The sequence below is a fragment of the Hemiscyllium ocellatum genome, chromosome 10 (assembly GCF_020745735.1).
Source record: "Hemiscyllium ocellatum isolate sHemOce1 chromosome 10, sHemOce1.pat.X.cur, whole genome shotgun sequence".
In the NCBI taxonomy this organism is placed as follows: domain Eukaryota; kingdom Metazoa; phylum Chordata; class Chondrichthyes; order Orectolobiformes; family Hemiscylliidae; genus Hemiscyllium; species Hemiscyllium ocellatum.
Genome location: NC_083410.1, coordinates 48,236,401 through 48,249,934, shown reverse-complemented (window position 1 = coordinate 48,249,934; position 13,534 = coordinate 48,236,401). Strand labels below are relative to the sequence as shown.

Genomic DNA, 13,534 nt, shown 5'->3' with positions numbered 1-13,534 from the left:
AAACTTCCCATAGTGTTGGGTTCGTTAGTCAGAGGAAGATGGGTCTTGGTGGGTTACTCTTCAGAGGGTTGGTGTGGACTTGTTGGGCCGATGGGCCTGTTTCCACACTGTAGGGAAACTAATCTAAAATTATTTCTTTTGGTCGTCTTCCTACTGGACTGGAGAGAGATAGCATGTGTGAATCATGTCTGTGTTGCTGAATTACCTTTCCCAAGAGTGTTTATAGGATGCTGCCTATATTTTTTTTGAGGGGATTCTAAATCTCCTGTGTTTTTTAAGATTCCCTACAGTGTGGAAACAGGCCCTTCAGCCCAACAAGGCCACATCGACCCTCTGAAGAGTAACCCACCCAGACCCATTTCCCTCTGACTGATGCACCGAACACTATGGGCACATTATCCTGGCCAATTCACATCTTTGGATTGTGGGAGGAAACCGGAGCACCTGGGGGAAACCCACGCAGGCACGGGGCGAATGTGCAAACTCCACACAGACAGTCGCCCAAGGCTAGAATCGAACCTGAGACCCGGGTGCTGTGAGGCAGCAGTGCTAACCACTGAGCCACCGTGCCACCTCTCTTTACCCCCACACTACCACCTAACAGTTGTAGTGTGGGGGTAAAGAGAGGTGGCACGGTGGCTAACAGCGGCAGTGTTTATATTTTCCCCCGAGCACCCATGTGTGTGCAGGTGTGAGACAGAGTGAAAGATGACATGAGTGTAAATCTTTATTCAGTTCCCACCACCAGGAGGAAAGGAAACACCCGAGTATCCAGTGACCAGCAATGCCCTTCTGGGATAGTGTTGCTGGTTAAAGCGCAGCAGGTCAGGCAGCATCCAAGGAGCAGGAAATTCGACGTTTCGGGCATAAGCCCTTCATCAGGAATGAGGAAAGAGTGTCCAGCAAGCTAAGATAAAAGGTAGGGAGGAGGGACTTGGGGGAGGGGCGATGGAGATGTGATAGGTGGAAGGAGGTCAAGGTGAGGGTGATAGGCCGGAGTGGGGTGGGGGCGGAGAGGTCACGGAGAGGTCAGGAAGAGGATTGCAGGTTAGGAGGGTGGTGCTGAGTTCGAGGGAATCGACTGAGACAAGGTGGGGGGAGGGGGAATGAGGAAACTGGAGAAATCGGAGTTCATCCCTTGTGGTTGGAGGGTTCCCAGGCGGAAGATGAGGTGCTCTTCCTCCAACCGTCGTGTTGTTATGGTCTGGCGATGGAGGAGTCCAAGGAACTGCATGTCATTGGTGGAGTGGGAGGGGGAGTTAAACACTGGATGGTTGGGTTGGTTGGTCCGGGCGTCTCAGAGGTGTTCCCTGAAGCGTTCCGCAAGTAGGCGGCCCGTCTTCCCAATATAGAGGAGGCCACATCGGGTGCAGCGGATGCAGTAGATGATGTGTGTGGAGGTGCAGGTGAATTTGTGGCGGATATGGAAGGATCCCTTGGGGCATTGGAGAGAGGTAAGGGAGAAGGTGTGGGCGCAAGTTTTGCATTTCTTGCGGTTGCAGGGGAAGGTGCCGGGAGTGGGGGGGTGTGGACCTGACGAGGGAGTCACGGAGGGAGTGGTCTTTTCGGAACGCTGATAGGGGAGGAGAGGGAACTATACCCCTGGTGGTGGGGTCCGTTTGAAGGTGGCGGAAATGACGGCGGATGATACGCTGTATACGGAGGTTGGTGGGGTGGTAGGTGTACGGAAGTTGGTGCATCACCTCAGGGGATCTCCCATCCACCGCCTCCAACCTCATAGTCCCACAACCCCGCACCGCCCACTTCTACCTCCTGCCCAAAATCCACAAACCTGACTGCCCCGGCCGACCCATTGTCTCAGCCTGCTCCTGCCCCACCGAACTCATCTCCGCGTACCTTGACACGGTTCTGTCCCCCTTAGTCCAAGAACTCCCCACTTATGTTCGGGACACCACCCACGCCCTCCACCACCTCCATGATTTTCGCTTCCCTGATCCCCAACGCCTTATCTTCACGATGGACATCCAGTCCCTGTACACCTCCATCCCCCATCACAAAGGACTCAAAGCCCTCTGCTTCTTCCGTTCCCCCCGTACCAACCAGTACCCTTCCATCGACACCCTCCTTCGACTGACTGAACTGGTCCTCACCCTGAACAACTTCTCTTTCCAATCCTCCCACTTCCTCCAAACTAAAGGAGTTGCCATGGGCACCTGCATGGGCCCCAGCTATGCCTGTCTCTTCGTAGGATATGTGGAACAGTCCATCTTCTGCAACTACACTGGCACCACCCCCAACCTTTTCCTCCGCTACATCGATGACTGTATCGGCGCTGCCTCGTGCTCCCACGAGGAGGTTGAACAGTTCATCCACTTTACCAACACCTTCCACCCCGACCTCAAATTCACCTGGATCGTCTCAGACTCCTCCCTCCCCTTCCGAAACCTTTCCATTTCTATCTCGGGCGACCGAATCAACACAGACATCTACTATAAACCGACTGACTCCCACAGCTACCTAGACTACACCTCCTCCCACCCTGCCCCCTGTAAAAACGTCATCCCATATTCCCAATTCCTTCGTCTCCGCCGCATCTGCTCCCAGGAGGAACAGTTCCAATACCGTACAGCCCAGATGGCCTCCTTCTTCAAAGACTGCACATTCCCCCAGACGTGATCGATGATGCCCTCCACCGCATCTCCTCCACTTCCCGCTCCTCAGCCCTTGAGCCCCGCCCTTCCAACCGCCACCAGGACAGAACCCCAATGGTTCTCACCTACCACCCCACCAACCTCCCTATACAGCGTATCATCCGCCTTCATTTCCGCCACCTCCACACGGACCCCACCACCAGGGATATATTTCCCTCCCCTCCCCTATCAGAGTTCCGAAAAGACCACTCCCTCCATGACTCTCTCGTCAGGTCCACACCCCCCACCAACCCAACCTCCACTCCCGGCACCTTCCCCTGCAACCGCAAGAAATGCAAAACTTGCGCCCACACCTCCTCCCTTACCTCTCTCCAAGGCCCCAAGGGATCCTTCCATATCCGCCACAAATTCACCTGCACTCCACACACATCATCTATTGCATCCGCTGCACCCGATGTGGCCTCCTCTATATTGGGGAGACGGGCCGCCTACTTGCGGAACGCTTCAGGGAACACCTCTGAGACGCCCGGACCAACCAACCCAACCACCCCGTGTTTAACTCCCCCCCCCCCCCCCCCCCTCCACCCCACCAAGCACATGCAGGTCCTTGGACTCCTTCATCGCCAGAACACAACAACACGACGGTTGGAGGAAGAGCACCTCATCTTCCGCCTGGGAACCCTCCAACCACAAGGGATGAACTCCGATTTCTCCAGTTTCCTCATTCCCCCTCCCCCCACCTTGTCTCAGTCGATTCCCTCGAACTCAGCACCACCCTCCTAACCTGCAATCCTCTTCCTGACCTCTCCGCCCCCACCCCACTCCGGCCTATCACCCTCACCTTGACCTCCTTCCACCTATCACATCTCCATCGCCCCTCCCCCAAGTCCCTCCTTCCTACCTTTTATCTTAGCCTGCTGGGCTCTCTTTCCTCATTCCTGATGAAGGGCTTATGCCCGAAACGTCGAATTTCCTGTTCCTTGGATGCTGCCTGGCCTGCTGCGCTTTAACCAGCAACACGTTTTCAGCTCTGATCTCCAGCATCTGCAGACCTCCCTTTTTCCTTCTGGGATAGTGCCTATGTTGGAACAGTTGATGATTAGTTGTTAAATAATGTTATCTTGTTAAGTATTTCAGTAAAGTTATTGTCAATTCATTTTGTTGTATTTTAACTGCGTTATAAGAATAAAGTATGTTTTGCTTGAACCTTAGTGGTGGACCAATGGAATCATTATCTGGATCACAGTGCCTTTTAAAAAAAAGTTAGGGTCGAGGCTGTCTGTGTGATATATTTGGGGTGTTATTAAGATGATTGAAGGCACAGCAGTAGATGTCCATATGGACTTCAGCAATGTTTGACAAGGTTCTGCATGGTAGAGTGATTAGCAAGGTTAGATCACATGAGATCCTGGGTGAATTAGCCAGTTGAATACAAAATTGACTTGAAGGTAGGAGACACTATGGTGGCAGAGAGTTGCTTTCCACACTGGAGGCCTGTGACCAGAGGTGTGCTACAAGTATCGGTGGTGGGTCCACTGCTTTTTGTCAATTAAATAAATTATTTGGATGTGAATATAGGAGGTATAGCTAGCAAGTTTGCAGATGACACCAAAATAGGTAGCATAATGGACAGCGAAGAAGATATGAGTACAATGGGACCTTGATCAAGATTGGTTTAACAGTTAGGTCTTTAATGAATAGAGGTTAGAAGGATGAGATATGATCTTATTGAAACGTGCAAGATTGAGAGGGTTTGATGGTTTGGATGTTGAGAAGGGAAGTCTTGAACTGTTGACAATGGTTACAGAATAAGGGGATGGTTATTTAAAACTGAGGTGTGAAGGAGCTTTTTCCCTTTAGATATAATGAATGTCTGGAATTCTCTACCCCAGGGAGTTGTGAAGGCTAGATTATAAAGTATTTAAAGATGAGGTGGATTTTTGAGCTATAAAGGAGTTGAGGACTATAAGGAACGATGAAAGATGAGTTGAAATCTGTAACATCTCAGCCGCAACCTTGTTGAATGACAGGCAGGTCTGAGGGTCTAAATTACTCTTTTCATATTTGTTGTTTTTAATGTTCCATGCTACATTAGTAGGTGATTTTGCTGTTGGGGTGGACATGTTTGAAAGTTTAGATCAGAGTGATGCTGGAAAAGTCCAGTAGGCCAGGCAGCATCCGAGGAGCAGGAAAATCGACGTTTCAGGCAAAAGCCCTTCCGAAACGTGGACTTTCCTGCTCCTCGAATGCTGCCTGGCCTGCTGTACGTTTCCAGCACCACTCTGATTTCCAGCATCTGCAGTCCTCACTTTTGCCTATGTTTGGAAGCTTCTCTTAGGTCAAATATGACAGCAGGGTTGTGAAAGATCTGACTGGGCCTCAGGCAGACAGCAATAGATGAGAAATAGGGGAGCCAAGGATAGGCCTTTGGGGGCAACAGAAATAATTACGCAGAGTGTGACCGACTAACTTGAATGAACTTGTATGTAGCTACCTCTTAATTGTCAATTCAGAAATTCAAAAATAAACTAGTGGTCTAGCTTTATGATTTAAATCAAACAAAATGTTCGTTTATTGTACAACTGTTAATGAAAGATTCTTGAATAAAGATGGTAATGTTATTAGCTAAAAGATGCAGATACAAAAGACTTTAAATAAGGGTAAAAGTTGTGCATGAAAATTAGATCAGTCCCGAATGTCATTGTGGACGGGGCTTGTTTGAAGATTTCTTTTCTGAAGTGAATTGGTTGAAGTCAGATTCCAAAGCTGCAATGACGTTTGCAGTTGAATAGTTGGAGGCTGCTAAGACATGCAGACAAAGCAGAACAGGTCTTGGGAATGAGTCAAGGCTCTTTTGATTCAATTTTGCAGCATCACATGTTCGGTAGTCTAGTTCAGTACAGTGTCCTTTAACTGGTTTGTGTGGATGCCTGCTTCCGTGTCCCTGTTGAGAAGCAGTTCCAATTTCAACATGTTTTTCTAATGTTTTAAGATGGTTCTCTTAAGTTATTTTTGGTCTGTTTTTATCAAAATCAAATGAAATGCATGTAAATGTAAAATTTATGAATCGTTGTTCTATAAAGCAAAATCAATTATATTAGAATTCCTTGTGATGTCTCTCTAGCCTCTTGTTGAACATTACAGGAGCTTTGAATTTTCACATCTTTTGAGGATTCATTGAATAGTGGTGGAATCCTTTAATTATTTAATTACCTTTTTCTGATTTGTTTCTCATGATAACATTGATTGCAGCCACAGCAGGCAAGATAAGTCATATGGCTTTTGGGTGCCATTTTGTATGACTGCTTATCCATTTTAAACCCAAATTAACTTTTTGTTTTGCAACATATGTTTAACAGTTTAACAATATTATAACTACACACTTGTGACCAGAGCCACTGTAGGTGATTCTCTGGCTCTGATGAAGAAGATTGGCATAGAACAGCAATCTGTCTAGCTGTACAACCGTGCAGGGAGATGCTGTGATCACCTGTGTCCAGGACAGCAGGTGGATTAAAAAGGCAGAGAAGGAACAGTTTGTATTTGTCAGATTAAAAAGTCATTTATGACTTTGTACAGAACTGTATTATGGTTGGGTGGAGATGTGGTTGGAAGGATTCAGATTAGGCCTTTATCGAGGCAAGAGTGAGGACTGCAGATGCTGGAAATCAGAGTGTAGATTAGAGTGGTGCTGGAAAAGCACGGTCAGTCAGGCAGCATCCGAGGAGCAGGAAAATCGACGTTTCAGGCAAAAGCCCATCAGTCCTGATGAAGGGTTCTTGCCCGAAACATCGATTTTCCTGCTCCTCAGATGCTGCCTGACCAGCTGTGCTTTTCCACCAGGACTCTAATCTAGGCTTAGGTCTTTATCTGTCTCACCAATTTGCTCATTAGGTGAGATGCAAGCACTTAGTAACATTATCTCCCATATTTGTATTGACATGTGGGATATTGGCACTCCCAGAAACAGAATTGGAATAATTCATTAATATCTTCAATAATGATCAACCTTCCATTAAACCTAAAGCCCCAATAAGCTTATATTTCCTTGACACCACAGTGTTTAAGTTGGCACAAGACAACAGCCATCATTCCACACTGCTGAGCAAATACTAGTGCTGTAGCTGTACTGAACAACCTGATCATTTGATCACCACATGCTGTTTGTCAGACCTTGCTTTACATATATTGACTGCTATGTTTTCTAAATTACGATAGTGACTACACTTTCTCTTTTTAATTTAAGAAAGACTTTGTTGATTGTAAAAGACTTTGAAGCATGCATAGTTGCAAAAGTTGCTATGTAAATGCAGATTTTTCTTGTTTGTGAATAGTTTGTCTTTCACATCTATAATGGGGGCTACTTGTACAAACTTGGCTCACTCCAAATGCACTCCTGCCTGCAAAGAGCCCAGTTACGAAAAACTCTCAATTACTATTTGCTTGCATTCAGTACAGATTTACTGTTAGCAAAGAAGAATTCACAGTCACCGGGGCATTTCTTTCGTGGTTTTAAAAAAAAAGTGAATTGATTTGTGTGCAAGGCTAAACAATGACCTAGTGGTATTATTGTTCGACTATAATCCAAAAACCCAGCTAATGTCATGGGGACCCAGGTGTGAAACCTGCCATGACAGATGGTGGAATTTGATTTTTTTTAAAAATCTGTAATCAAGAGTCCATTAACCATAAATTCATTGGCGATTGTTAGAAAACCCCATCTGGTTCACTAATGCGCTTTAGGGAAGGAAATCCACCATCCTCACCTGGGCTGGCCTTTGTGTGACTCCAGCCCTACAGCAGTGTGGTCGACTCTTACCTGCCCTCTGAGCAATTAGAGATGGGCAGTAAATGCTGGCCTAGCTAGTGATGCCTATATCCCATGAATAAAAAAAGTAAAAACTTTGGATAATTAATGATATTGCCCATCATAAAACATGTGATGCCTTGCTTCAGAAATTGCTTTACAGAACTGTTAGACAAGACAGAAAAGAACAGATTATGTCTGTAGCCTTTTGATAAGTCCCATTAGACAATGGTTAGAAACACTTAGCCACAGAATAAGCAATTGATATTTCTACCATTTGAGACTGTAATTGAAAAGAGGCAGTATAGCATAAAGAAAGTTCTACTGCAATGATTGACAGATGAAACCTTTGAGTTTTGCATTAATAAACCTGAGTACTGTAGCCAACGTGTGGTGATGTGGCCAAAAAGTATATTGTTTCCACAGATGGTAATTACTTGTGCCATTTGTGACATTAGCTTCAATTTGAAAACTGAATACCATATAATCCCGTATATAAGCCACTCTACTACTTTAATAACTGCCGTTAATTTTCAACCTCTCCTAGACTTGGGGTATATGTTTTAACTCTTACAGCCTATTAAACTGTTTCTTAATCCATCCATCTTTACTTCTAGGTGAACCAAGCCCCAGTCGCCGAGAAGCTGTGAAAAGGAAGACTGCAGAGTATTTAATACGTGCAGAACAGATTTCCACGCAGTATCTCAGGACCTCCATGGAAAATGGTTCAGTTGGTTCAATGGTATGTCTGCACTCCCTTTGTATTAGGGAGCAGTGTCAAAATATGTCAATTTAAATAATCGATTAAATTTTTAATGTCTGTCAAAATCTATCCTATAACTTGCCAAGGTAATTTTCTTTATGTACAAGTGTCCCAGTGATTATTCTTTCTTCGGTATACATCTTAGTGTATGGTTTATGTAGATACAATGCTTAGTTATAAATTGTTAACTATTAAAGTGAATGTCATTTTTATAAAAACTTTGTTTTCTCCATGCTTAGATTAATGTTCTCAGAATCTTTCTCAGGTTCTCAGTCTGCTGTGTCTCCTATTTATTGGCTGTGTGGAAGGCAGGCGACCTGTTCCGAAGTCTCTGCCAACACTGTTTTGTAGCTTTCTGTTGGGAAGGTGCCTGACTAATTTGCCCACTGAGAGCGAGCGCCAAACTGCCATTTGCAGAATTTGCCATTTTATAATTAGTGATATTGTGCTGCCAAATTCCCATTATTATTTAGCATTTTAAAACCATTAAAAATAAAACCCTATACTGGAATGTCGAGAAATTCACGATCAAACAAACTGAATTGTAAAATAAAAAGTAAATGTAAATGTTTAATAAATCTGGAAAGGTCTTTTGAGGTAGGGTCAAGGTGTCATTATATATTCACATATATTTAGTGTACTCCTTTCTTTAATTCCATCTTTATTTCTAGTGGATCAGTGTTTAAATCCAAAATTTATTCTTTGGAAACACCTTGTGAGAGAAGATTCTCAAATTTAATTTGTTACTTTTGAGTGGATGGTAAGAAATGGTTTCCCAGAATGAAGGATGCTCTGAAGGATAAAAGATTAATCAGTTTCATTCTCAATCTTATCAGGAGATGGCGTCAAGGATCATTTCATAAAGAAAACACTTTTCTCTCTGACCTTTGCTCACAGTTGAGGGGTTTTGAAATCTACCTTTTGATTTTGAAAACATTATGCAATGTTTTGACAACTCATTGATAGGGATATATTTCTGTTCAATTTTTAGAATGTCATCTATAAGAATTTGCTTTATCAGTTTTAATGACTTTGGTTATAATCTGATGATCATATGTTTATTTTTGGGAGCTAGTTGTGTGTCAATTAGCTTGTGCATTGCTAAATTATGATAATGGTTTCCAAATTCTTCATGGGCTTTGAGATGTATTGCGGATGAAAAAGGAACAATAGAAGTGCAAGTTTTTCTTTTCCATCTTGTTTCTAAGCATTGAATTGTTATTACATTTAAAATTATTGCTTGTTTGAAAGTCAAATACTCAATAGTACTTCAACATGTCACTTCTCAAATGAACTCCTCCCTATTTTCTCAAATTCAACCTTGGGAAGACAGAAGCCATTGTCTTTGGCTCACAATTTAATTTCTGTAACCACGGATTCATTTTATCTCCTTGGTCACTGACAAAGGTTGAACCAGTTTGTTCGCATCCTTTGGTGCCATCTGTGAGTTGTCAACCACATTATCCATATCGTTATTAATGCTACTTATATCTCTGCTACTGCTACATCCATCTTGCTGCTGAAATCCTCATCAATGACTATGTTGCATCCAACTTTGACTATTCTAATCTGCAGTCTACACCCCATAAACTTGGTCATTCAAACCTCTGCTCCCCATGTCTTAACTTGCACTAAATATGTGCCCCTGCGGTAGCTGTCTATCATTAAATAACACTTCCCATCATTGTTTTCAGATTCCTTTCATAGCACGGCCCCTTCCTATTTTTGTAACCTCTTCAAACCCAACAATCGTCTGCGATATCTATTTCTCTCGTTCTGGCCTAGTGACTATCCCCAATTTAATATCTCTACCGTCTGCAGGTCAGCTATCTGTTAGCCAGCAATGGAATGTAGGACTTTTCTCCCTAAATTCCTCTTATACTCTTTATTTTGCTTTCCTCCTTTTATAAGGTACTCTCTAATGCCTACCTCTTTGACCAAACCTTTTAGCTAACCACCCCAATATCTCCTTGTGTGGCTGTATCCAATTTATTTTAAAATACCTCTGTGAAACTTGGATGTTTCATTATGGCAAAAATTTTGTATAAATGCAAACATTTTTTTCAAAAAAAATTCTTGCAAAGATTAAACATAAGCTTTTTTATGATGAAGGTTCTTTCTAAGTGGAAATGCTGAAGAAGAGTTCTGTTCAGCTCAAAACCTTAACTCTGTTTCTCTCTCCATAGATGCTGCCAGACTTGCTGGGTTTCTCCACTTTCTGCATTTATTTCACTTCTGCTATATCGGCAGTACTTTTGATCTATGCTGTGAAAATGGAAGTTGTTTGTTTCTAGATGCACCTCTTGAGAATACTTCTGTCTTAAGAGTATGTGGCTCTGCTAATTGTATTGGAACTTGATCAAATGAACAGCTGAACTGTGCACAGCTTCAGCACATGACTTATTCCTATTATTTGATAGCTGTAGTGTCGATAGGTGTGTTGGAGTCCTAATAGATGCCCTGGCCTGGATGAATTAAACCTCATTGATACAGGATTTACCCATTGACTTTGAGGGGATGATTGTTGTGGTGCAGTGGTATTATCTCTACCTCTAAGTCAGGAGACCTGGGTTCAAGTGCTACTGATTCTTACATTGCATCTCTGAACAGGTTGATTAGAAAATATGTAGACTCTGCAGGACATAGAGCAAGATAAGGAGGCAGGACCTCCATGAGCTACCCACAGCCTAGACTGGGATTGAACCCCCAAGGTGGCTGGCTTGATTTGGCAGCACGTTCTCAAACAATGTAGACAATTGAGTGAACCAATCCTGTACTGCTATATCATCCATATATAAAGCGTGTTGTTTGTGAAAGTATGTTAGATCAAATATCTGTTCTTAATTATAAAATATTTTGCATTATTGTGGTATATGTTTATATTCAGGTGCAAGCTTTTGTTTAATTTCCAAAGATTCAAGCAGATAAGACTTGTACGTTATTCAGTTAATGAGAAATATAAGCCTATAATTTGTCCGAAAATGAACTATGGTGAAATCCAGCATTCATTTCCTTTAAATCTGGTTGTTGAAGATTATCCCTGCACAGTTTAAGGGTAAAAAGGAAACAGAAAGTCAGTGCCTATCTTCAAATGGAGTTTGTTCACTATGTATCATATTGTTTGATTTAAGTTACTGCAGCACTTAATTCTGGTCTGTCAGTATTGTGCTGAATGTGAACAATTAAACAATGCAAATATAGAGTATTCCATATATCCAACTTATATGTTTTCAGTTGATTTGAAAATTTTGCTTACTGTTCACTTGGCTCAACTTGAGATTCCTCGGGAAAAAGCCCTCAAAATTCACAATAGGGAGCACATATCTGCATTTACCTTGGTTTCTTAGCTTTTGCCTTCTAAATGAGAGTCTTTTGCAAAGTTCCTCAATTATTAACCTTATTCAAAATTGTTAAAATCACTGCTACTTAGACTCAGTCATACAGTACAGAAACAGACCCTTCAGTCCAACTCATCTGTGGCAACCAGACATTCCAATTAACCTAGTCCCATTTGCCAGCATTTGGCCCATATCCCTCTAAATCCTTCCTATTCATACAACCATCCAGCTGCCTTATAAATGTTGTAATTGGCAGCTCGTTCCACATACTCCTTTAAGTTTTTGGTCTGACTGGGTCCCTATCATAGCAGATTGCATACTTTTTACCTGAAATAATACCTAATTAAATCACAGCTGCATTGTTCTATAACATGCTGTGGGTAAGATGTGTACTTGCAGCTAGGGAAATTGTAATGATGTTGTTCTTTGCTAACAGGAAGTCACATGATCTGTGCTTAGTGTAAAAATGCTCCTTTCCATTATCACCATCAGCGTCTTTCCATTGCTGTCGACATTGGTTGGGGTTCCATCTTGCCCTACTGAAAGGCAAAGTAAAAACTGGAAATTAATTGTTTTTTTTTAGTTTTATTGTGTAGTATTTCTCTGTTTGTGGAGATTTTCTGATGTGATTTTATGCACACATCTGCTGTTGTGGTCTCTGTTTTATACAGAGCTGGCAATCTATTGCAGCTAATCAGAATAATTTAGTGTCTGGACTGTGTCCTGCTTGACCAAAATGTTTTCTGTTAACTAGTTCTGCCAACTTTTTCCTGAAAATACAACAAAATATACAAGTGTGATATTGAGAAGCATTATGATTGAACATGTGGAGGGTGGGGCTGAGCTCAGGAAAGCAGAGACAAAACTGAAGGGAATAGACACAAATCCATTTCCAAAGAGCACTAATCTGTCTCGTTATCAAACTGAACAGCAAAGATATTCTTAATGGGAGACCAGTAATACATTTTAGGGATCTTTTTGAAAGACTGTAGCTGTTGTTCCCTCAATATTCACATTGCAAGTGAAACCATACTTCCAAAAATAATTAAAAAGAAACCGAAAAAACTGCAGGTGCTGGAAATTAGAAACAAAAACAGAAATTGTTGAGAAAGTCGAGCAGGTCTAGCAGCATTTGTGGAGAGAAAGCACTGTTAATGTTTCGGGTCCAGTTCTCAGGAAGGGTCACTGGACCCGAAACGTTAATTCTGGTTTCTCTCGGCAAAAATTCCAGTAGGTTGCTGCTCTCGGCAAAAATTCCAGTAGGTTGATTTCCATTGCTTGAAGTCCCTGACACTGAGTTTAGAGTCACAAACCCAGATCTGTGGGATTTCCCTGGCTACTTGCTTATTAGCCAGAATAAATGGACTGTGTACTAGAATCAACTACCTTCCCCAAACCAGCTAGATGTGATGACTTCCATCCCATCTCTCACTCGCTCTTTCTCCCACACTTGCACCCTCAACATCCCACCACCCCCTCCTGTCTTGCTCTGTTTTCCTTAATGCCCATACTCTTTCATGTCTGCTTGTGCTCTTTCACTCCTCATCCCACACCTAGTCCCTCATCTTTCTGCCTAAGACTTGAGAGCACTTTTTAAAACAAACTTGTCCGAGATGTTTTTTAAAATAAGTGTTTGTTGTTTCTGTGTCCATTTCTCCTCTGCCTGCTGCTCCTGCCTTTGAAAAACTTTGCTCACCCATTGCTGCTGCATTATTGTTGAGAGCACTGAGATGTTTGCAGATAACTGAAGTGCATAGCACCAACACTAAGCTGAAGATCTGGGCCCAGAATCGTAAAGTTGCAGTTGACCTTTACTTGTGGTTTTTCTATATAGACAACCTACTGACCCCAATAGGTGGTGGAAACACTCTTTCGTTAACCTGGGGATGGCAGTGCCACTGGGGTCAAAGTTTGGGTGACTTTTGTTGGCAAGAGGATAGTTTTCCCCGATCCTCCTTACTCTTCATTCTCGAGCTTCAGAGACAACACAGTAAGCCCAGAAAATGTATGGTCT

General features: G+C 42.9%; 1 protein-coding gene across 3 annotated transcripts in view; it reads left to right on the top strand.

Annotated features, from left to right (window-relative positions):
* Positions 1 to 13,534, top strand: part of rps6kc1 (ribosomal protein S6 kinase polypeptide 1) — a 176,484-nt gene that overhangs the window by 99,566 nt on the left and 63,384 nt on the right. For all 3 annotated transcript variants that reach the window (XM_060831474.1, XM_060831475.1, XM_060831473.1), the window contains one exon: positions 8,037 to 8,161. In XM_060831474.1, coding sequence (XP_060687457.1) covers positions 8,037 to 8,161 — 125 coding nt within the window. The remainder of the gene's footprint in view (positions 1 to 8,036; positions 8,162 to 13,534) is intronic.